Raw genomic sequence first — 25,876 nt, forward strand, 5'->3', positions numbered from 1 at the left:
CATTTAATATAGTTAACTCATCTGTCTGGCATGCAAGAAACCTTCACATTGCATCTCTCTCCAATATAGTTTTTTTTTTAATTAAAAATAAAATCTACACGATAGGGGAGGCGTGAAGTCGTGAGTGATCACTGTATACACATATACTGACCAGCAGTTCTTTCTTCTTTTGTGTCACAAACCATGCAGTGCACTTTTTTTGTATCTTGAAACTTTTGCTCATATGCATATTTGAGGCATTGATCATTTTTTTCTGCTCATGTAATTCTCACTATATTGGGTTTATACGATCATATTGATATGCTTGTCCATATGACCTGCTACAGTCCTACGATGGAAAAGTCAATAAAATGGTTACATTAAGTTTTACAAGCTCTTTATGCTCTCTGGCTCTCACACAATCCCATTCAGATAAGACATGTAAACATTTACAAGGTACAAGATTTGTCCTTTGCCGAAAAGAAACACAACTTCATTATTCGGAGTGTCAACGGCAACGTTAGTTTTGCGGAATCTGATCTCTGCGAGCCAAAAGCTGTGAAAATGAAGAGAGAAATTGGCTTGATTGGTGGCGTGGCATTTATTTCAGGGACCATGATTGGATCCGGGATTTTCATGTCACCGCAGTTTGTGCTGGCCTACTCAGGAAGTCCTGGAGCAAGTTTGTTGATCTGGGCCCTCTCTGGAATCGTGGCCATGTTCGCGGCCATGTCTTACACCGAACTCGGAACCATTATTCCTGAATCTGGAGGTGAATTTATTTACATCCTCCGGATCTATGGGTCATTTCCTGCTTTCTTTGCAGCAATTACGACCATCGTGGTTATGAAACCTTTTGGCATTGCTGCGGTGGCAATCAGCATTGCAAAGTATGCAACAGCCCCCTTTTACAATGGATGTGATCCCCCGCAGCTGGTGGTGAAGTGTGTTGCGGCTGTGGCCATACTGACTGTTGCTATCGTGAACGTCTTGAACGTACGCCTTGCTGTCAGAATCCAAGTCGTCTTCATGGTGGTCAAAGTCTTAACACTGACGCTTATTGTGATTGGAGGTATTGTGGCTATCACACAAAGCAACCATGTCATTGTGCAAAACCTGAACGTTGATGATGCATTCGAGGGCACTCAGTACTCCTTTAGCAATATTGGAATGGCTTTCTATCAAGGACTCTGGTCATATTCTGGCTGGTACAATTTAAATTACGTCATTGAGGAACTGAAACGACCGCAGGTGAGAGAAAAAAAAAACATGTTGTCATTTGGATGATAGCACCCACAAATGCCGCTGTAATTTTGTGAATGTGTAAAATAATTCAGGCATCAACAAAACAAATGTGTTAAAATGTGCAGTGTTGGGAGTTATGTATTACAATCGTAATGTACTTCCTGTAATGCATTACTTTTTGCTGTAAGGCGATAGCGTAATGCACAAAAAAGTAAGATTTTAGTCAATACAAATGAGAGTAACGCAATGCAATACAATGCATTTTTAGCCTGGAAGCGGTGACCGGCCACTCCAATTCGCCAAAAACACCGCGAGATTGGAGGAGAAAAGTCGGAGGCAAAATATTTTCTTATCGTTGTTACTCTCTACTACTGCAGCGATGTGTGTGACAGCAGCAGCAGACAACAGGTTGAATATGGGCAATACGTACACAAGAGATAAAGACAAGGAAAATCTAATCCTTAGATACACTCTGTGCGGGACACCTAAAGAGATGTCCAATTAGTGAAATAGCACCAATAATTTGACAAACCATTTAGAGCGAGAGGCGAGCCACAGTAAGTTGAAGTTAGCAAACAGAAAACGCGGATGATTGAGAATGGGGATGAAACAAAGCAGGCAAAATGATGGTTCTCTCGCTCAGGGATGCCACTTCCACCTTAAGAGGTTAGGAAACTCATGACGGAATATGTCGTACGTAGAAGATACGCTGCTGCTTTCCACAGTGGATTCCCCAGCATTTCGAAACTAGCAATAATGACAAGGTATGCTAAGAGTAATTTTCAATGTGCAATTGCTATTAAAAATAGTCTGTAAATAGTTGTGGTCAATGTGTATCAAGATGAAGCATACAAAAACTCATGCTATACAGTATGTTAAACACAATGATGTAGGCTAGCTGCTGGCGGTAGCCCCAGCGCCCATCTATTTAGATAAATAGATGTAGCCACCCAGCTACAGTATTTTTGAAACGTCTGTCTCTAACCTAGCCAACTTCAATTTCAATGTTAACATTGAAATTGTGGAATGCACTGTTTCTGCCTAACGCATAAACAATACATCAATCACAATGCTGTGAAGCTAAGTACTAAAGGGATTAAAATTAAAAAACATGCATCTTGTCTTTAAAGGTTTAGAGTACAATACAAAATAAATGATTTGTACTGTTTTTTGGCTTAAACCACCCTTGCACTGGCCTCTTTTCATCTGTGAAGCCCTTTGAGACTTCAGTGATTTAGGGCTATACAGTACAAATAAAATTTGATTGATCAATTGGTTGATTGATGTGTAATAAGTTACAAAATGTGAGCTAGTTAAGCTGTCTATTTTGTCAATGTCTCAGTAAAACAACACATTGAAATGACTCAAGCCTCACTAGGTTGTACCTTGTATTTTTTTGTCAACTGCAGGTGAATCTTCCAAGAGCAGTAGTCATTGCCATCTCGCTGGTGACTGGCTTGTATCTGCTGGTGAACGTCAGCTACCTGACAGTGATGACTCCTAGGGAGCTCATTTCCTCTAGTGCTGTGGCTGTCACTTGGGGGTGCGTAGCAACACCTGACAAAGATGTCACAATTTCACCACAAACGTACATATCACATCGTCCTGCTCACGACCTTGAGTTGAAAATGAACAAACAAAAACAAGTGTGGTGCACGATGGACGAATGGTTAGCAGGTCCGCCTCAATTGAGAGACTCGAGTTTAGTTCCATCTCACTCCAGCTCACGGTGTGGAGTTTGCATGTTCTCCCTGTGCCTGCACGGTGTAGAAGTTTTGCAATGAACCTGAGCACTTTTCCTCGACAGGAACAAAGTGTTAGGATCCTGGGGTTGGATCATGTCTTTAGCTGCAGCTTTGTCAGCTTTCGGGACTCTGAATGGGACATTCTTCAGCGGTGGTCGCATGTGCTTTGTTGCTGCACGAGAAGGACACATGGTGAGAATTTTGCAGTTTTAAAATTCAAAGACTAATATTTTTTTTTCCTCCATAATTGAAAAGTTCCTTGCTATCTTTGTAACTTGATTGTGGCGTGGTCTAGTCCAGGAGTTCTTAAATTTTTTGGAATCAGGGATCCCTTTTAGAAAGCAAATTTTTCAAGGACCACAATTGCAAATGTTTGCGAAAATTTAAAAAAAAAACAGACATATAAATACAGTATACATATATATATATATATATATATATATATATATATATATATATATATACACACACACACACACGCATACAGACAGGATGTTCTAAAATGTTTGACCCCATTTCGTAGGCCAATAATTTTGACAATTTTAGTTGGTATGACGTCAAATTTTCACATCTTGTGTAGAAACGTTTCATGTTTTTGTGCGTAACGTTTGACAGTTCTATCTTTTCAGGTAAAGAAATGCCGTTCATATCAAAAGAAAAGGCATTTTGTGTGTTAGAGTATGCTCGGACTCAGTGCAGCGTGCCTTCTTTACAAATTTTGCAAAGAAGAAAATTGGCCGCCAAAGTAAAATCATGCCAGTAAAATAAGAATTGCACCACAGGATCCTTGAGTACACTACACTCCAAGTTCAAAATTACCATTCACCTGAAGTTAAGCAGGCAGAACTATAGCGACAATTACTATGAACAATATTGTACTGGTACAAAAAACCTCTGTTTACTAATTGTACTTAGTTATAAATTATAATGGTACGCACATTTAAAAAAAATGTTGATAAAAAAATAAACTAAATGGAAATTCAGCCAGCCAACTTTATCGTTGCCCTGCTGTCAGAGTTGTGACTTGTGATGTAACGTATATGTGGCTTTTTTTCTAGCCAGATATTCTGTCCATGGCTCATGTTCACAGACTGACTCCCTCTCCAGCACTCATTTTCACCACTGTTGTCTCCTTGCTGGTGCTCATCCCTGGAGACTTTCAGAGTATTGTCAACTTTTTCAGGTGAACACAGATTCAGAATTTCCACTGAATCTTCTAAAAACTCTTTAAAAAAAAAAAAAAAAAAGTTAACATCGATCTTTGTTTTGTTCTCAAGTTTTGCTGCCTGGTTTTTTTATGCCATCACATTATCTGGGCTCCTCTATCTCAAGATTAAGAAGCCAGAACTCCAAAGGCCATACAGGGTAAGTCTCACTCACGGAAACTGGAACCCCCAAGTCCCAAGAATTTGGAACAAGCAAACCATTTTCAACTTACAAACCGGATTCAGTTCAGGTTGGGAATTTGTATTAAATGTAAATAACAACAAAATACAGTACAACAATTTGAAAATCCTTCTCAACTCATATTCAATTGAATACACGACAATGACAACATATTTAATGTTCAAACAGATAAACTCAATTGTTTTTTGGTCAATAATAATTAACCTAGCATTTCATGGCTGCAACACGTCCAGTAGAATTTGGGAAAGGTGGCAAAAAATACTGAGAAAGCTGAGAAAAGCAAATCAAACACCTATTTGGAACATCCCGCATGTGATTAGGCTCATTGGGAACTGGTGGGTACCATGATTGGGTATAAAAGGACCCTTCCCAAAAATGCTCAGTCATTCACAAGCAAGGATGGGGTGAGGTTCACCACTTTGTCCACCACCGCGGGAGAAAATAGTTGAATAGTTTAAGAACAACATTTCTCAAAACAAAATTGCAAGGACTTTAGGAAATTTTTAAAGGAATTTTATTTCATCAGTCATTTTATCAAGACAAGATATTCATTGCTCAAAGTGATTGTTTTCTTTCATTTTGATTGTAACGCCCACAATATGTTTCAAAGAAGCTAGAAAAGGCCGCCAAAACTGTGAAACGGTGGAGGAAGAAAAAATTGCATCAAAATATTATTTTGAAACAGGTGAATTAAGAGCATCTCTGAAAGACTCAAATTCACTCCATCAAGGGTGTCAAACTCATTTTTATCGTGGGCCACATTGGAGTTATGTTTTTGTAGAGAGGGCCGGAAAGACTGTAAATTCAAATACATTTGAAGTTCGTCATATACTTAGCTAGTTCTGAAATCAGAGGTTGTTTGCAGACAACTTGCAGGTTTGGTATTTTAGCCAGAAACTTGAAGTCAAATCAGCACACCACATAAAATGATTTGGTGTGCCGGATCTGGCCCCATGGCCTTGAGTTTGACACCTGTGCACTACATTATGCTCAACTCTGCGAACAAGACTGTTTGTCAATGTACAATTACAAAGACAAAGGAGATTTAATTGTGTACAGTCCAAGAATCTGCATACAGCTCTACATATGTGGCAAAGACTTGTGACCGTCAATCCCTTGAGTTGGCACTGAGCAGACCAAGGAACATTTGTTAGAAACACAACTCATCCTGGTCATCATGCTGTCGCCATCTGGCCAACAATTGTCAGTCAACACTGAAAAACAACATAAGAGCAAACTGAAAAAAATCATTAACGATTAAAATCCGGTGAAATGATTTCTATTCTTTTCCATTCATTCTTCATATTCTTTTAATATGCACCAACAAGAGCAGTGCTCATAATTTCATCGTATACCAATGACACTAAAGGTATTCTATTCTATTCTATTCTATATGCACTGGCCACATGTTGGAAAATGTGCCGTGGTCTGATGAGTCCCCATTTTATAATGTTGTGGGAAACTTTCAGGACAAAGAGAAAAGGGGTTATGGTTCGGGACTGTTACCAGCCCAAAGATCAAAAGTAAGCATCTGTGATGGGATGAGGGTATGTTGGCGCCTTTTGCATGGCTAATTTGCACATCTGCAAAGGCACAAGTTGTGCTGAAGGACATATATAGGTTAGAAGCAACAAATACTGCTGTCTTCGCTACATCTTTTTCAGGGATGTTTCAAACAGTGTGGCTTCATATAAGTGTGCGAGTCTAGAGTCTAGATCTGTCTCCCATTGAAAATATACAGCATATCCGCTAAATACAACAATGGACACAAGACTGATCTGTGCTGTTTTCCACTTTTTCTTCAGGTTCCAATTATACTGCCCATACTGGTCCTCATTGCGGCAGTATTCCTTGTGCTGGCCCCCATCATTGACAATCCTCAGATAGAATACCTCTATATGACTATATCTATCCTTAGCGGAATCATCTTCTACATACCTTTCATTCATTACAAACTATGGCCAGGCCTGTTAACCAGGTTGACTGTATTCCTGCAGCTGTTTTTACAGGTCGCCCCAGATGAGAAAAACCTGTGATGTGGACTGAAAGATTTCATTTATTTGGGTTTCCTGCTGTTTACTGCAAATTTCAAGTCCAATGAAATGTTAGTTGTTCCCTTCAACAACTGGGTTTCCTACTACAGCGCTAGTGCTCTGTCTAAACCTCAGTGCAGTTCTGTGCAAGTGAGTGTACCTACACTGCTTAGCCAAAGTAAATAATTGCACTACTTCATATTTTGTTGGAACCTCTGTCAAAGAGACATTGGATTGTATCATCTATGAAAGGAAAAACTTTTGTACTGTACAGTGTATTGTATTTAAAGATCTCCTTTTGTCATTTTCTTTTATTTTACACAAATGTTATTGGGTTTTCCCTGACTACAAATCAAAAATCTGCGAGTGCAAAGTCTTTTGAATACAACTCTCACTTGTATCACAATCACCGTACCCACGAGCGGCAAGTCACGAGAGATTTCCGTACGCAGAAAAGAAATGTGCATCCTCAGACGGCAATCCACACGAGACTCGTGCACAGACGTGAAATCGTTTCTAGCGAAGGGTTGTGGTCACGCAAGTGAGAGCTGTTTGTATTGAAAAGAATTTGTGCTCTTAGATTTTTGATTAGTAGTCATAAAGAAAAAATATTTTAACACACAATTCAGAGTTGCACTCACAATAAAACAATTAAAAAACGCACAATTTGGAGTCACACTCACAAAAAACATTCAAAAACACATTATTCCGAGTCATACTCACAAGCTATAACTAACAGATACGAATGGTTAAAGATGCTTAGATAAAAATGATCTTACTCCATATAAACGGAACACACTTCCCTGTTGTCCGTTCAATATTCCCGTTTTGTAGTGAACAGCCAAGTAGCAAATTGAATTACTGTAATTAAAATCACCCCCATAATTGATGTTTAAAATGATGGATTTGGACAAAAATAAAGGACAATTTTTCTATAAAAATGATTTTCATTAACTATAATAACCTTGTTGTAGACTTTTAAATATTTCACTGGTGCGATGTCCCCTTCAACTATCGCCTGAGCAAGGATGTATCGTACCGTATTTCTCTGAGTTTTTTCTCCTCATTTTCAACCCCCATATTCGGGGGGTCGATTTATAACCACATAACTCAAAACATACCATTTTTTTCCACAACCCTGTGTTTGAATAGCATTAATTTGAATGTGAAATAAATAATATGGCAAGGCTTAAAATTTTTATATATACCTCTAATACGATTATACAGTAGTATGCATCTGTTTTAGAGTGTTTGTACAGAACATCGCAAAATGCGTTTTCTGCAAGTGCCGCCTAATTGTTAATTTTGTTGTTCACGAGAGCGTGTGGCTCATTTTTTCGACTGACTTTGAACCATTGTAAAAGAAAAGACAGCTTGACGTCTCCTTCAGCCCTTGGACGTGTGTTTGAACATGGATCTCGGCACGTGGGGGGAGGAAAAGATAAGGTCAACCTTCCACGCTTTGATCTCACAACAGTCGTCACTTGGGTGAAGAAAACTTGGGATAATATCCCAAGTAAGATGATCCTTTCCGAAGACCTCCATTTCGAACAAAATGGACTGGTCTGAAGATGACTAACCGCAACAGTTTGTTATTCAATATATGACGTAGAAATGTGTCTAAAAGTACTGTCATGTCATCATTTTAATAACATACACACCATGCGTTATAATTGGACAGCCATGATCTATGTAACTTTAAAGTCAGGGATAGACTTATAATGCTGTTTGTTATTGGTCAAATTCGCCCAAATTGAAGTTAAAAAAAAAACAAAGGGGGGGTGTCGACTTACGAGAGAGTTTGACTTGTACTCGGAGAAATGCAGTAGGTGCCTTTGCAAATTTTTCAAATGCAGAAGTACATTGAGCACAGATGGAAGACGTTTTTAACAGCAAATGAGGCTAAACGTGCAGGATTGTGGCAGTCAACGGTCATCACTTGCTTATTCTTGCTCATAGTGATGTGGTTGGCCGGTGTCCGTCCGCACATTTGATAAACTTTTTTTGTACTTACAAACTACATTTTCGTCGAACGATCAAATTTTGAACCTCTTCTACACACTGTTAAAAGCGGGACATTCTCCCCCACGGCTCTTATATGGTAGAAAGAAAACAAAAAAGAGGAGAATCACTATTAGAGATTTAGCTATGATTATGATCAAATTAAATCATGACTTGTGGTTCAGAATCATATTTTTAAATAAGTTAAATTAAAAGTTGTTCTCCTTGAACCGAGCATTTTCTCTCCATCACAAGTGTGTGATGGATTTTGCGCTGTGCTTTTGAAGTTTGAACACCAAAAACAGACAATGTAAATTTTCAACCATTTTATTAACAAATGGATGATTCACCAAAATGACCAATGGAAAAACCATGAAAATCTCTGTGCAAATTTCACATGAAGACAAAGTATTGCATGAAGACACAGTATTGTTTGACAAGAAAAAGAAAAACAGGGATAGAATACACAGACAAAAAGTGAATCTAAAAGTCTTTGCACCTGTTTTTAAATGCTGGATTTTTGTGATAAAAAAAAAAAAAAAAATCCACCACCGTAAAACCTGCACATCCCAATTTAAAATGGAAAGCAAAAATAGATAAAAAAAGAGAATGTAGCGACACAAGTGTACACACCCTTTTATAACTGGTGATGCAGCTATGTTCAGATTAAAATTTATTTTCAAAACTCATGTTAAATGGGAATCAGCAAACAGCCGTGGACATTTAGCATGCTTGACTAACCCTGTATAAAGTTCAGTGGTTTCAGGCCTGTCACTTTTGTTCAGTTTATATCAAAGTGTTCGTTTGCTCTGCCTGTCAAATTTTCAACAAAAGGATACCAAACAACTGAACCGCATATTTGAGGTTAATCAGAGGCCCTTTAAAAGAACGTTTGTGTGTGCAAACTACCAAAGGTCAATCGTGAACACAACCACATCCTTGATTATTATGGCGTGCATGTTTCTGCAACCACATTATCTGTTTTACTTGCCCTTTTGAAATGGTGCACGGTTTCAATTAAGTTGTCACGCTTATAGCGGTCCCATTAAATTATGTATCTGGATTAACTTTTTTTTAAATCACAAAATAAATTAACATTTGAACAGGGGTGTGTCTAATTTGTTATTTTGATCTCTACTCCACATTTCTGCATGCTTGTCATTGTAAATGGCACATCATATGACATACGTATTTTGTTCATGAAATGGCACTTTTGTCCAATGATTTGTGTCTTCCTCCCCCCCTGTTTTGTGGCTCAATCATACTAGAGATATATCAGTGTTTTCTGAAGATTTGTATCGTTTTATATTGATGATTAGCAAGGGTCCACTGTTACAGTTGTATCGCTTATGTGGGCGACATTTTATCTTTTAATAACCGTGATTCAGCAGGTTAGCAAATTTACAGGACTTCACTTTCCACCGATCTGCTCAGCAATACTGGATCAACCAACGCTTTGCATTTTATGCATGATTTGTGATTGTACGGTCTTAATTCACAGATGTGTAAAATTATAGACACTAGAGCGGCAGTGTCTTCCATTTGTGGCTCAGTAGTAGAGCAGGTTCAATCCCTGGCCATTGTGAATCATATCGAGGTATTCTTGAGCAAACCACTGAACCCCCAGTTGCTCCTGATGCTGCGTCATCTATAGGTGGATGAGTAGTCAGATTTAAGTGCTTCAATGGCCTCATAGGCAGGAAAGCGCTATATAAGTAACAAAGTGGCTTTTGCTTAGAAACATCACTCCAAATTAGAAAAAGCCTACGCAGAGTCATCAGAGACTTTGGAGTTTAGGGTTATGCTGTCAAATGATTATTACAGGAAGCAAACCAAAGTTGTAGTCATGGATCTTAAGGACTGATTCCATTCATTGAGGCATGGCAAAGGCTGTAAAACATTGGCAAAAATGCTTCATAATATATTTGTGAATGCTCCGCACATACAGTATGGCTACATCTTGTGATCATATTGGTAATCACTTTATTTAAGCCCTGGGTGTCCAGGTATTTTTCACTAACCTGGTCTTATTATCACCCATTATTATTATTTCTATTTTCAACCCCTCAAAATGTTCAGTGGCGCGAGCCCTATCCATACATATGTTTATTTACACAGACACATTATATATATATATATATATATATATATATATATATATATATATATATATATATATATATATATATATATATATATATATGTGTATATATATATTCAAAGGCTGTTTCGTTTTGAAGAATTTTTATTTTGTGAGAAAACAAAAAAAACGTTACCAGCTATTCAATGCTGCAGATGTTGCAGGCAGGGGTATGCAGATCCAATGTTATGCGTTGCATGAAATATAATGCTCACGGGCAGAAGGGGGGGGGGGGGGGGGGGGGGGACTTTCCTGCAACATTTAGTTCTTGGATCGAAGCCTTTTGTCTACTACACGACCCACAATGCATACCAAGAACTTTGCATTATGAGAGTCAGGCTAAGCCACTTAATGAAGTCATTGAAGGGCTTGCAAATGTCATAAATTGTCTGCTTGCGCCCCCCGTTGATTTGGGGGTTTCAACAAATTTTTCTATTGCACCCTGTTCATGAGTTGCTGTTGAATGGATTAATGCAAAAATTGGAGGAAATGTATGATAAAACATTGGATTTTCAATATGTCCAAAATTGACAATAAATCCAATTTTGTAAAGCAGTAAATGAGCCCGAAACGGGCTAAATTTGACATCTGCAGGGTGTTACATCTCAAGACCTCCCGTTTGCAAGCATTTAGTACGTACGTCAGAACGACATATTGAAAGTAGACATGTTCTGACAATCTACGCAATATTTTAACCTCCTAGTGTTTTTTTGTATGCCAAAACCCCAAATTGGGACAAAAATTCCCACAGGGGTTAAACTCGCTAACTGGCATCAGAAGACTGATGGTGTAAAGTCTAAAAAGTGCCGCCATAAAGACTTTTTCCTCTCATGACTTGTCAGCTTGGCTAGGGAAAAATCGCAGGATTAATGTGACAGCCATATTCACCAAATTATAAACACAGCATTATCACATCAAATCAAAAAGGTAAAGATCTGGTGATACGACGTCGATTAGCAGTAACCAACAATGCTAGCATCTGATAACTAGCACAAACACAAAATTTGGCGATGTTGTTAGGGAACTGTTATTTATGCTTAGTGATTTATCTGCGGCATTTAAGCGGACATTTACAAGTCCAATCTCCAAGACTAAGTGAAACGCTTCATTTGGCAAGTTGTGATGCCTCCACATGTAAAATTCTGCAGTCTACTTATCTTTCTTGAGTAGGAGCCTACGTAGCTACCGTAGCGCTTATGCAAGTCATTGATACTGAAAGCTTGTTGACCCATAGATAAGGTTGGGTGAACATTGGCTCATTTGCATGAGATAGAAACCCGCCCCCAATAAAAAATAAAAAAGTGAAACAAACAAATTTTAAGTGGAGCGTGGTACAAATTTGAGTTTTGTTTTTTTTAGGAAATAAGGTCAGAATCCTTTTTATACCTGGCTGTGAATTCTTTTAAATTCATGAGCGGAAAAATGTGAATGTCTCCTTTAATGTAAGTTTTTTTTTTTAAATCCTTACTCATTATTGACCCCCCCATCACAGTTTCAGGAGGTGGCAAAGGAAAATGCCGTTTTGAAAATAGTACAGACCCCAACTAAGTCAAGTCGGGACGCTGTGTAAAAAGTTAGTTAGGGTTGTGACAACAGTACTCTGTTCCTGAGCCTACATGGAAATATCTTTACACAGGATGCTGTATTTCAAGGGCCTGTATGAGCTTTTTAAATAAAGGTTCCCTCATTGATGCATTTCTAAGAATCCCTTACTTATTCCGCGCAGATAATAAGGGCTTCTCTCTTCACTGTTTGCAACCTCACGGTTAGGAGGGATGCCCTAAAAGTGGCCCAAAAAATTCTTCGAATCCTCTCAATCTTTTCATAATGTTATGGATCAAAGATTATAAAATGCATAAATTCCTTGAAGCTGTTTGTTGACATGTGATTCTTAAAACTACTGGGCTAATTGCTCAAGCAGTTGCTCACAAATTCGTGAACCTCAGCCCAGCCCTGCCTGTGTACAAATAAGATCTTGTCCACTCATAGTAGGGTATCACACAAAACCAATATATTTTTGTAGGGGTTAGGCTATTATCCATAAAAAAGCATATATTTCCAGTATCAAAAATGGTTTTCATTTGATTATGAAAGCATTTGACCAAAGCAAAGATTTGCAAATACTCCATTTATGCATCTGCACATGGGGATCAATAACCATATTTTGAGTTTCGAAACATCAATCAGCGACAAAATGTGTTCTTATGTCACAAATGCAACACAGGTGAAGAAGGGTGCAGGAGACTGCTCCAAAATCCGTGTCAACTTATTCGCTTTAGCAAGACTCCCAATCGTATATACAGTATATATCTATCTACATAAAGAAGCGGGGCATCATGTTTCAAAGTTTGTAGAAGGGTTGTCTAGAGAAAGAAGCTAACTCTGATTTGATAAGGTTTGGTGAACTACTGTCATGTAAAGGTCTAGCCTGCTTAACCCTATGCTTAAAAACGCACTTATGCGGTTAGGTCACTTAAACCCTTGACAATTAGCCCGTTGACTAAGTGGAGTGTTTTTGAGTATTCCAGGATATTCTCAGTGAAATGAGCATAATTTCACGTTTCGCATCCCGTCACTCTAAACGGCTCCTCCGTGTGGCCTAACATGTAGCGTGTTAGGCCTTTGGTGTGCCTGTCGCACCTTTTGCGAACATTTTTTACTTGCCAAAATAAATAACCGTAACGTTCCTCCATTGAACATTTCGAATTTTGTCTTGGCAGTGTATTGAACTGAATACAATTTGAGAAGGATTTGCAAATCTTTGTACTGTGTTTTCATTTACACAAGGTCCCAACGTCAGTAGAATGGGGGTTTGTTACTTTTTTTGCTTGTGGTTTACTTCTCTGTGCCATTTGAAGACTTTTGGTGGTTGTCGGATGTGTCGTCGCTGCTCAGCTTGCCTGTTCTTGTTCCGCTTTCCTGTGACATCTGATGGTAGAGCATGTGAAGCCGCTCTGCATTCACATCTGCATCCTCTGCTCCCTCGCAGCAGCGGATCCAGGGCTGAGGAATGACTTCTATGCCATAGTGGGCTCCAGCTATGGCCCCAGCCATGCAAGCTATGGTGTCCGTGTCCCCTCCCAGTGCCAAACTGTAGGCTATTGTCCTCTCCAGGCCACCGTAATTCTCTGGAAGGTATTCCCTTGGTTGCAAACAATGGAGAACGCAGAAGATGGCTGTTGGGACTGACTGGAGTGCAGCAATACCATTACCTAAAAAAGGGAAAATTGTGCACATTAATAGGCAGAACACAAAAAAAGGTTTGCACCACTGATTCAATGTTCAGACTGACGTTTAAACCATGCATGAACAATAACAAAACAGTGAACTACTAAAATGTGACCTCAGAAATAATAAATATGCCATTTGTAAAGGGAAAGTTAAGTCAAACATTTTATCCACAACTCTATGTGCCTCATCTAGTATATACATAACATTCTGATTAATATTGTGTTTGTAGAAAATCCACCATTTTTTTTCTCCATTTGAGGGGGTGGCCATTTTGCAAACTGCTGAAAATGACATCAGTTTTTAGGGCTCAGGTAAAAATCAAACACAACTTACTAGTTTTCTGAATTTTGGTCAAGTGACGTTTGCAAACTAAGCCATTACTGAGCTTTGATCGCACTGATTTCTGACAAATGACAAAGTCTCAAGGTAAACCCAGGTCAATACATTGTTTTTTTATTTTTTGTGTTTTTTTGTGTTTAATGAAAGGGTACCAAAACCTAATATATATACAGTATCTACAAATATAGGTGGATTTGAATTTTTTTTTGTGATTGAATTTGTATTTTCCAAATACTGTATACATTTAAGGAGAGGAGTACTGACCCAGCTCAGAGATGACCTCCTCGATGGTGACCTTGCTTGTGTCCATCAAATCTCTGACCCGATGAAGACGATGACAAAATGGCTTCTCTGCTTCCTTCAAACTGTGCAAACACACAACACCTTCTTACTACGTAAACCTTTCGTGTCGCCTTATTTGTATATTTGTGAAGCATGGTGACTTACATTCTAGCATCATTCCGAGACACCTCATCACCCTCAACTTCTTCCATCTCTGTGATGAGCTTGTTGATGAACATCTGAGGCAGGTCCAAGCCACCCTGTAGGGCAAGGTGGACTGCTAATGCTTGTAGCACTGCCCCATTGTAGCCAAGGGAGCAGGAGTGAGTCAGCATGGCGCCCAGACGAGCAAACTAGCAACACATGAGAGAGAAACTTCATCATGACGTATAAATGGCAACGTTAGGAAAGAAGGCTCAAAGTAAACGGATTCGCATTGCAATTTGTGAATTGCTCTGGCAAAAGGGTCTGAATGTCAGTGGTTAAAATTGGTACCATTAACGTTAAAATTATAATTGAAATGTTCAATTCCAGCTCGCTCCAGCCTTCCTGTGTAAGGTTTGTATGCTTTCCAAGTTTCCTCCCACATTCAAAAAACATGCAAGCAGGTGTTATTGGACACTCCAAATTGTCTTTAGGTGTCTTTTGGAGTCCCCTGCCTCATGCCCAAAGACAGCAGGGATAGACACCAGCAAGCCAGCGATGTTTGTGAGTTTAAGTGGCTATAGATAATAAATGAATGGATGGATGAAAATGAGGAATTACTAGATGATGCACATAAATTGATAACATGATTTTATCAAACTAGCCTCCTATTGCACTCCGATAAAGCTTTCAACATACACTGTAAGGCGGAGGTCCACGCCTTAAACGACATCACAAAGCAAATATCCATCCATCCATCCATCCATCCATCCATCCATCCACCCTCCCTCCATGAGATTTGGGCACCTGCAATTGTGATCCATCATCTGAACCCCTTATCCTCACAAAAATTACTTAATGGTCAGTTCCAGGATTTTGTTCCATAACAAGCCTATTTTTTACTTTTAATTCAATGTACCCTGTTTCTTGGAGTATAAGTCGACCTTGCTTACAGCCGACCCTGGACGCTCCCCTTTTTTACATCAATTTGGGTGAATTTTACAAAATTACTAGTGTAAGTCTACGCCTGACTTTAGTGGTTACATAGATCATGGCTGTCCAATTAAAACACATGGTGTGTTTTAGTACAATGAGGAAATGTGTGACGCTAATCTGTTGTGTTTACATGGGAGCATGCTCCTCCCAATGAAAAAGATTCAGTATAGTAGATGGAGTGGAAAAGATTTGAAATGCCTTGCATGTAATAATGTCATGTACAAATGTAATGTGTTTCGCTTCATTAAAAAAACAAAGAGATTGGCAAACCTTGATAACATCAGCTTGGTCAGGGAAGGCCAGCGCAAAGGGGGCCGCCCTCATTGCGCCACCGTTCCCAAAGGAGCCCCGACCATTAAATTGATCCCTGGCTGGCTGGTACACATCCGTGAGGTTAGGAGATGCCAGCTTCTTTAACACCTGGATTACTCCGGAACCATACCCACGACCCGGGGAAACGCTGTACTCCTTTGCAAACCTGGAAAGGTAAGACATTAATGTGTCGAGAATTTATCAGTGCTTGTGGTTTACTTCACGTTTAAAAAAAAAAAAATTGTTATAGCAAACATATGGTCATTTCGTCTAATGTCTACCTGCGAGCCATGTCGTGCTCATCAAAGCCAGCCCGGGTAAGCAGAGACTGGACCACGCAACGTGCCATAGCGGTGTCGTCGCTGTATTCAAGGATACCTCAAAGACACATGCACACACAGAATTAATTGTGTTTATTATATACAGAATATTTCTAATCTCTAAAGGTTAAATCAAGTAATGGAATTTTTTTTTCATATAACACAATTCTGAATGCACTAAATCCACAGAGCTCCTACATTACAAAGTAGAACATCCTGAAACTGACAAAAACATAATGAAGAGCATACTTTCCACATCATTTTGCTTAAATTCACAGATGTCGAATTCTTCCAAATAGTTTTCAAAGCATTCCCATTTTTATTTGACTTCATTAACATTTATTTTTAAATAACGGTTAACTTGATAGAGTAAAATTTAAATATATGGTAAAAATGTCATCTTAAAGAATGGGGTTCTTAATGTTTGTATTACACTCCTGTCTTGCATTTATTTAGTTACTTGTAAATGATGTGTCAAATGCTGGTTATATTTTATTTAAATATAAGGCAAATAATAAAGGCAGGTGTTTGCTTGAGATCAAACTTTGTTTTGTAACACTAAACAAAAACGTATTTGCGTTCGAGTTTCTACTCCTCTGGAAGAAATCACCATCAAACCCCCCGTTTCGACTATGCTCTTCAGGAGAAAAAAAATGCATAGCCATAACGAAAGCCAAATCGTACTTTTGGCCCATTTTCGGCATTCAATTTTCAGTAACTAGATTTGAATTGGTCCGTGACAGACCAGCGCCAGGAGCTCGGTACCCTAGGCCACCTAATCTCAAACCTTGACATGGGTATTATGTACATGTACCTTGCACAGGGACAACATGCGAACAGTGTTTTGTTCACAACGGCACACAAAAATGGCCGCAAGTGAAAAGCAAACCGAGAACCAGTGAAATAGGACGCAGGCGGGGTAATTAATGAAAGTAAAAATGAAAAGTAAAAAATCCCACTTTCGTGGTATTTCTTTAGACAAAAGGCGTTATCTGCTGCAATGTCACATTTCCTAGATGTTTTACTTAAACGTCGTTTTAAATGCACGCAATATCTGCGCTAACATTATTCTTAACATTGTCATCCGTTGGGTGTGACGTGCCACTCACCATTTCCTTTTGTTTCGTCTTCCAGACTATTCATGTGCCGCAGTACATTCTCCATGGGAACCTCCTCAACTCCTTCGAACTCTCCGCCGACACAGTCACCCAGCACAGCCGCGACCAGAGCGCCCCGAAACCGAGACAGGGACGTCGGCCCGGCCGCTGCCGTCACTGCTCTCGCCATTCATCCGCTGCTCGCCAAACGTGGCCTTGTCAACGCGAGCGTGAAATAACAAACACAGCGAGCCGTTAACGCGCATAAATGACAACAAATGTCGGCTCGAACGTCTACTACTTCCGGGTAATGCCCATATCACATGACTGCAGATGGAAACTGAAAGCGCACACATTCAAGATACCAACCTAGACTATTAGTATATATTACAAAGCAATGTGATTAAAATATCGCCAAAAGATTTATCGAAAGGAGTCATGCACACGAGAGATTGCATATATTTCACGATATGTTATCGTTTCAAAAGGAGAACGCCAAAGACACGTTTTAGAGCGATTCCTCAAATTAGGTTTTTGTAGCGTGTAAAGGTAATTATTGCCATCTACTGGACTGGAGTCGTTTACACCGGTTTGTCTCGTGGAAATTATAACTTCAGTCACTTTGCTTATGGTTACAGTAAAAATAACGGATGGGTTGTTTGCATCAAAATTAAAATGCATTCCCTAAAGAAGCAGACAACCAAGACTAGACATTAATTCTATGCACTTACAATGACTCGAATTGACGTTACTTTACTTCTTAACTAACCAATCCAAATCTTAGGTCCAGCCTTCCTATGAGACACTGTTTCCTTTCCTTGTTTAGAGGCTTCGATCAGACTCAAGCAGGGCATTAGTGAAGTGAGGCTATCTTACTTCCGTACTTAGAGATGTTTTGAATTTGCTTTGTTTCAATATCCACATGAACCTGTTCATATGAAATATAAACTTGGCAAAATAATGTTGTGGGCATCTGTTACTTGGAATCATAATTCATCACAATAAATTTACAGATATCGCCAACTGTAACTGTACCTATCAATTTCAGATATTTCCAGTTCATTAGTGGGTATGTATCTGCAACTGGTCAATATTTATTATGGCAAAAATCCCGACTGTTCTCCTACATGAAATGACATGTTTGATGTAAAAAAAAAAAAAAAAAAAATGATATCCCTCGCAATCTGTCCTGTCGAAGAGTCACAATTGGTTACAGGTATCTTAATGAATTCAAAATGTAGAATACAGGTACTCTGAGCGACTGATGTCTATGTATATCTAACATACAGTAGCTTTTAAAATAGGAATGTCCAAACTATGGTCCAAGCGGGCATTTGCAGCCCGCCAACCACATTTTTGTGACCCATGACATAGAAAAAAATACATTTTGACGTGGCCCGCGATGCTATTTCAAAGAGTAACAAAAAGGTTTGATTTTGGACCCGGTTAGAAGCTTGAAAATAAATTCCTAATTTGCTTCATCAGATTTGGCAGAAAGCCTGAATGTAGCGTTTTTTTTTTTTTTTTTTTAATAACTACATTATATAGACCAGGGGCTCTCAAACTTTTGGAAGTCAGGACCTCTTAGGAAAGCAAATTTTCTAAGAACTTCCATTGCAAATGTTTGCAGAAACAAAACAAAAAATAATAATTTAAGACAAATATGTGCCCTTTTTTATTTACCAACATATTCAATTTGACAATAATTTTGTTACTTTCAAGCCATGCTGACGTTCACAAAATAAAAGTTGATGTGGATTTCATGAGTCTATTAGACGAATTTCAAAATTATTACATTTTAAAAACTATATTAAACTGTTGAATTGATTGCTTTATTTAAGAGTCATTAATACATTAACAATTTAATATTTGTAATATGAATTTATTAAAAATATTTATTTTAAAACAAATTGAATAAAAAATTAATTTAAAATAAGATAAAATGAAATTAACGTGAATATATACAGTATTTATTATTATTTTTATTATATATTATTATTTATTATTTATTATTTCACGGACCCCCTGCAGTCAGGCCATGAAATCCCGGGGATCTGCAGACCCCATTTTGAGAACCCTTGATCTAGACAATGTTTAATTTCTTACAACGATTTTTATTGTGTCTAATAAATGAAAAATTGTAAAATTTGCAGTGGTCTATGCATGCATAGTTCGACTGAAAAGCACAAGAGAATTCCAGGAGATGCTGGTAAATGGCTAGAGCATTTCAGGAAGCATTTCAGTGGGGTCACCAGAATGACGCAAGAACTTTTTTTTTTGAATGAATGAAACCATGGCAGTATACGTATTTGAGCATGACTTCTCCCCCAACCACCACCACTCCTCCAACGTAAAAAAAATCCACATTTATAAACTGCGTATATCTTTGGGTTGTCCTAGCGTAATATTAAAGTTGGTTTGATGAATGAAGCCTTTGGAGGGATGAGGAAATGAAGAGAGCAGATTTAAGTTTTTCACGTGACTATTTCTGGCTGAAAAATCACATTTGTAAATGTTTTCTTCGAACTGTGGAGGGGGTGGTTCTTTTGGCCACCTCGTAGCTCTGGCCCTGCTGCGAAATGATTCTGAAATCAATACTAGATAGTGCGTACTAATTAAAGTTGTTGAAAACTTCACAATCTACCGTATGATAAAGCATCTATCTGCCTCCCATTATGGCTTGTCTGCCTTCCTACCTGCATGTTCAACGGAAATAACAGTTTGAAATGATTACGATAAGCTTTGCTAAGAGATCCGCATCAAAATACTAATAACGTGTTCAGAGTTTCAAGTTAAACTAACCACACATTGAAGAAAATTATTACAGTCAAGAACCAAAGTTTATTGTGTTGTGCGTCATGGCTTTTTCATAAGAGTTAAAGCTCCCGTCACGAATACGAAAATGACGCCTTAATGCAACTTTTTTTGTACAAAGCGAACGTGGAGCACACGATATCTTTGAAAGCTCGCACGCGTGCTTGGCTGTCACGTTTATTTGACACTTCGTAGCGCTGACGTTTGGGCTATATAGGTTGGAAAACACGCATATGAATGTGTTTTGAAACATTTTGCAGGACGAATCTGTCTGTGCAACTTTTTCTCATCTCTGAAATTTGAGCAGCTATTAGTCCATTACTAGTGCTGGGTCTGTGAAGAAAGAAGACGCAAACATGTCAGACACTATTGAACAAGTGTAAGTTGGATGCGGGCGGAGAAATGTACATTCTTATTTGTGAAATATTATATGTGATAACGCGTTTTGCGTCCGCGGTCTATATTCCCACTCTGGAGCCTGCGCTTTAGTTTCATCTAGAATGTTGAGTACTCACCTTCCAGAGTTTGAAAGTAAATCGTATTTGTCAAGAAATAGCACCATTATCTGATAAAAAAAAAAAAAAATGTAGTTAAGCGATCTAAGAATTTCTACTCACTATTGGCAAACATTTTGACCGCCTGCATCTAATGTAAAATGCCTTACCTATGAGAAATATTTACATCATTTCCCTGCTTTCATCTTTTGCCCTATACCACACTTGACACCATCTTCGTTTTAAAGGGAAAAAGTCAAAGAATGTTCTATGTGGTGCCACTATTCTGAAAATTGTTCTAATTAGGCAGTAAAATTCATCATCCATTTCAGAGTGGCCATTTTGCCACATGTTGGCTGAAAATGATCAGTTACCTGAGCAACCTGAGGTTTGTTGTTACCTAAGCAACTGTGATGTCATTTTCAGTCAACAAGTGACAAAATTGCCCCCCCTTGAGAAGGATCAAAATAGGTGGCTTTTGTTGCATGATTCACGATATTAATCAAAATGCCGCGTTTAGACTCGTGGGGATGTATTTTGACTTGATTTTCACTGATTCTTGCAATTTTGAGACTTAAAAGACTAAAACCTGGGCCATCACTAAAATTCTCAATTACTCAAGGAACAATTACAAGAAATCCAACAAAACAGCAAATGTGAACAACGTGACATGTTTTACAGTGTTAATTTTAGCGAGTGGGGCATCTTGATAAGGGTCTACCTTAATCCAAGTGAAAAAAATGAAATTGTGAATTGTATTTGTTTAGCTCTGATGAAATGGCCAACCTTAAACTTGGGGAGCGGTCAGTGCAGGATGACTTCCCCAACCTGTCTCAACACAACAACCACATGGCCAAGTTTTTAAATATGGACATGTACAACAAGCTGAGAGGAAAGTGTACCCCCAATGGCTTCACTATCGACGATGTCATTCAGACGGGAGTGGATAATCCAGGTACAATTTGATAGAATATGGTGAGACGTGAAGGATTTTGACTGGCTCCAATTTGATGAATGTAGGTCACCCCTTTATCATGACCGTGGGCTGCGTTGCTGGAGATGAGGAGTCATACGAAGTCTTCAAAGACTTGATGGACCTTGTAATCCAGGAAAGACATGGAGGTTACAGACCAACAGACATCCACAAGACTGACCTCGACCCAGAACACCTGAAGGTACAATTTTTTTAACCTGAACGCGGTTGGAGAAATTGAATTTTTACTATGTAAATATTTTCTAAGGGCGGCGATGACCTCGACCCCAACTATGTTCTGAGCTCCCGTGTGCGAACAGGCCGAAGCATTCGGGGTTATTGCTTGCCGCCACACTGCAGCCGCGGAGAGAGGCGTGCTGTGGAAAGGATCGCAGTTGAAGGTAACATGTCCTTTTGTTTCTTGAACCTTTGGTCGCCATTTCATTACTGGTAGAAGGTAACAAGCTTCTCATGAAAACCTAGAATTTTGAGGCCCAAACTTGGTGGTAAATTCCAGCCTGGCCTCCTTTCTATTTCCCCTTGAGGCACCTGAACATCCTAGTTTAAATAAACCAGTAATCATAAAACTTTTAACATTACTCATAATTATAAAACATTTCATTCAGATAATTTCTATACCAAATCTTGTGGGCTGGCCCGAGGGCTGTATGTCTGACACTCTGGCTTGAACAACCCTTTATAAATGTCCTCCCTTCCCACCATGGACCACAAAACGCTCACACACACCCCATGGACAAATGGCCCATATTCATTCACATACACACATTTCCCATGTACGAACATCCCTACATTCCTCCCCACCATGTATATGGATGGAATTGAATGCATGTGCCCACTACACGGATTCTGACAAAAGTAATCTCGGTTTTCTCTACAGTATGTTCATGCTATGCTGACAAAGAACTTCAAACTTTATACTGCAAAACTTCAAAAAGTTATCGAAAGCTCCTTCTGTCAATGTTAAAAAGAATACAGCTTTAGGTCTACTTATTCCATTTTCAGATCCATTTTATGATCGGACTGGTAAGAGGGGGCACAAAATGTTTTCTCTCCTAGGTGGGGCTTTGCAAAACATAATTGAGAAGCACTGAAAATAACCCATGGATGACACGGTATTAAGAAATTTGTTATACAAACATTTCTTAAAATTTGAGCAAAAAATGCTGAACTATAAGAAATATAAAACAATATAAAAGTTATTACAACGTACTATGAGAGCAAAACAGAAGTCATACAATAATCAATGAAAATAATTATAAACAATGGGTCTAAAAAACAACTATTCAGAATATTATATAAAAGATAACCATCCTATTAAAAATAAAAGCTAACTAATGAATTTAATGGATATTTTATCCTTGTTTGATACATTCATTAAGACCAAGACTTGACAATGCTTTTAAATGCTGAAAAAAGTCTTATAAAGTGAAACCTTTTAGATATTTGCCAAATTGTCCTTTAAAACTGGTATTTTTCCATCGAAAATGAAAATAGCAAAAGTTATTCCCATTTATGAGAGGAGAGAAAGTATTCACAAAGACCCATATCACTATTAAGACAGTTCTTGAAAATTCTAGAGACTATTTTCTCATAGGCATGATATTTTGATTGAAAAACGATTGGATATAACAAAAATTAATACATCCATGGCGATTATGAAATTAATAAATTGACCTTGATTTTAGTATTGTGAGGGCAAGAGTACAAAGTAATAGACCAAATCTACTTGCAGCTCTTGGTTCGTTAACTGGAGAATTGCAAGGGAAATACTATCCCCTCAAAAACATGACTGAGGAGGAGCAGCAGCAGCTGATTGATGACCACATGCTCTTTGACAAGCCAGTGTCCCCTCTGCTGCTGGCTTCGGGGATGGCCCGTGACTGGCCTGATGGCAGGGGCATCTGGTGAGTTAAAGCTGTGTTCCATACGGTCATATGGTCATCACATTGTCTCTTCCTTAAAAGGCACAATGACAGCAAGACATTCCTGGTTTGGGTGAACGAAGAGGACCATCTACGAGTGATATCGATGCAGAAAGGCGGCAACATGAAGGAAGTGTTCACTCGCTTCTGCAGTGGACTCAAAGAGGTTATCTATCAACTCCCCCCACTGCTGTCGACATCTAAAGACAATCAATCCATTTTAACTGGACTGGCTTTGAACGATTTGGTTAACAACAAAAACGGTTAATGCCAGCGAATGATCACTTGATCAGCTTGGTGTTGTTGTTGTTTTTTTTTTTAGATGGAGTCCTTGTTCAAAGAAAAGGGAGAGGAATTTATGTGGAATGAACACCTTGGCTACATTCTGACTTGCCCATCCAACCTGGGCACCGGACTCCGTGCTGGTGTACATGTAAAACTTCCAAACATGAGCCAACACCCAGATTTTGAGGAGGTTCTTAAACGGCTGAGACTCCAGAAACGTGGAACTGGTATATATTTTTTACTCAATAATTCATCAAAGTGGAAGAAAACAATAAAGGCCGTGAAATATAAGAATTTGTCATTTGTCGAAACAGGCGGTGTTGACACCGATGCTGTGGATGGAGTCTTTGACATCTCTAATGCTGACAGACTTGGCTTCTCCGAGGTGGAGCTGGTGCAGATGGTCATCGATGGCGTGAAGCTGCTGGTAGAGATGGAGAAGAGGCTAGAGATACAAGAACCTATTGACAACCTAATGCCAAGTGTCAAGAGGTAAAATCAAATAAAAAAAATCAAATGTCTTTGAAGTCCGGTTCTTCAGTCATGCTTGCATGTGTTTAGTATCTCAAAAGAACCAGAGGAAAAGCCTCAACCTGAGCGAAAGAAGCTGTCAGCTGAGGAGGAGTTCCCAGATCTCAGTCAGCACAATAACCACATGGCCAAACACTTAACCCTGGACATGTACAAAAAACTGAAGGAGCGAACTACATCCAACGACTTCACCATAGACGCTGTCATCCAGACAGGCGTGGACAATCCTGGTCAGCTAGTGACAAAACTCAATCTATTGATTAAGGATGCTTATCTTGATTATTGTTGACCCCATTACTCAATGATAATGCGTGCAGGTGACCCTTTTGTCATGACTGTGGGATGTGTGGCTGGAGATGAGGAGTCATACGAGGTCTACAAAGACCTGATGGACCTTGTAATTCAGGACAGACATGGTGGTTACAAACCAACTGACAAGCACAAGACCAACCTCAACCCAGAGAAATTAAAGGTGATGCAGACTTTCACCAGAACCTTAATGAGACGCACACATTGTATTGACATTGAGTTCCCAATTCTTGCGTGTTGTTACTCCCAAGGGTGGTGAGGACCTCGACCCCAACTATGTTCTGAGCTCCCGTGTCCGTACGGCTCGCAGCATTCGTGGCTTCTGCCTGCCACCACATTGCAGTCGAGGGGAGAGACGTGCTTTGGAGAAAGTCGCCACTCAAGGTAGTAGCTGAGTTTTGGAAGTTCCCAACCAGTGTTATTAATGTTATGGAAATTGATGTATCCTCCGGTACTTGCAGTTTTACAGTCACTGACTGGAGACCTAAAGGGGAAATACTATTCCTTAAAGGACATGATGGAAGCTGAACAGCAGCAGATGATTTACGACCACTTCTTGTTTGAAAAACCAGTGTCCCCTTTGACACTGGCCTCAGGAATAGCTCGTGACTGGCCTGATGGCAGAGGCATCTGGTGAGACATTGCTCATTAATCTGTAATAGTAATATGACAATTGCAAAGTCTGACTTTACGTGATGCTTTTTATTCAAAGGCATAATGAATTCAAGACATTCCTGGTGTGGATAAATGAGAAGGACCATATGAGGGTGATTTCAATGCAAAAAGGTGGCAACATGAAGGAAGTGTTCACTCGATTCTGTGATGGACTTGCAGAGGTTTCTATCTCATATTTTCGGTGTTTCTTTGGCCTTAAGTCTTACAAATCTTGATTGCCTGATCCTGTTTAGATGGAGTCCTTGTTCAAAAAGAAAGGTTATGTATTTATGTGGAATGAGCACCTTGGCTACATTTCGACTTGTCCATCCAACCTGGGAACTGGTTTCCGTGCTAGTGTTCATGTGAAGTTGCCAAATATGAGCAAGCACCCAGAGTTTGACGAGGTTCTTAAGAGGCTGAGGCTGCAGAAACGTGGAGTTACGACAGGTAAATCTTTAATGCCTGCTAATGAAGGTGATTCCAACATTAAACCTAAGATGCTAAAGTTCATTTGTTCATCAGGTAGCGGGGACACGGCTGTTGTGGTGGAGGGAGTTTTTGACATCTCCAACATTGATAAACTGGGTTATTCTGAGGCA

The 25,876-nt window shown here is 39.1% G+C and overlaps 3 protein-coding genes across 3 annotated transcripts; 2 read left to right on the forward strand and 1 right to left on the reverse strand.

Moving 5' to 3' along the window:
- The first annotated feature begins 531 nt into the window (after positions 1 to 531).
- Positions 532 to 6,443, forward strand: LOC148413177 (b(0,+)-type amino acid transporter 1-like). The gene is made up of 6 exons (XM_088433616.1): positions 532 to 1,230; positions 2,634 to 2,767; positions 3,032 to 3,161; positions 4,028 to 4,152; positions 4,247 to 4,334; positions 6,182 to 6,443. Exons 1-6 carry the CDS (start codon positions 544 to 546, stop codon positions 6,410 to 6,412), a joined length of 1,395 nt encoding a protein of 464 aa, XP_088289742.1. The 5' UTR covers positions 532 to 543; the 3' UTR covers positions 6,413 to 6,443.
- A 2,278-nt stretch (positions 6,444 to 8,721) lies between these two features.
- Positions 8,722 to 17,756, reverse strand: adprs (ADP-ribosylserine hydrolase). Its single transcript, XM_088433847.1, has 6 exons — positions 17,284 to 17,756; positions 16,136 to 16,232; positions 15,813 to 16,020; positions 14,568 to 14,755; positions 14,385 to 14,485; positions 8,722 to 13,762 (listed from the first exon to the last, which is right to left on the reverse strand). Exons 1-6 carry the CDS (start codon positions 17,459 to 17,461, stop codon positions 13,386 to 13,388), a joined length of 1,149 nt encoding a protein of 382 aa, XP_088289973.1. The 5' UTR covers positions 17,462 to 17,756; the 3' UTR covers positions 8,722 to 13,385.
- A 2,533-nt stretch (positions 17,757 to 20,289) lies between these two features.
- Positions 20,290 to 25,257, forward strand: LOC148413179 (creatine kinase, testis isozyme-like). The gene is made up of 12 exons (XM_088433661.1): positions 20,290 to 20,464; positions 21,347 to 21,534; positions 21,600 to 21,754; positions 21,821 to 21,953; positions 23,306 to 23,477; positions 23,538 to 23,661; positions 23,818 to 24,007; positions 24,095 to 24,272; positions 24,342 to 24,541; positions 24,629 to 24,783; positions 24,872 to 25,004; positions 25,082 to 25,257. The coding sequence occupies exons 1-12, from the start codon at positions 20,442 to 20,444 to the stop codon at positions 25,255 to 25,257; spliced, it is 1,827 nt and encodes a 608-aa protein (XP_088289787.1). The 5' UTR covers positions 20,290 to 20,441.
- The last annotated feature ends 619 nt before the right edge of the window (positions 25,258 to 25,876 follow it).

Source organism: Hippichthys cyanospilos, chromosome 14, assembly GCF_059441005.1.
Source record: "Hippichthys cyanospilos isolate Australia breed blue-spotted pipefish chromosome 14, RoL_Hcya_1.0, whole genome shotgun sequence".
NCBI lineage: Eukaryota > Metazoa > Chordata > Actinopteri > Syngnathiformes > Syngnathidae > Hippichthys > Hippichthys cyanospilos.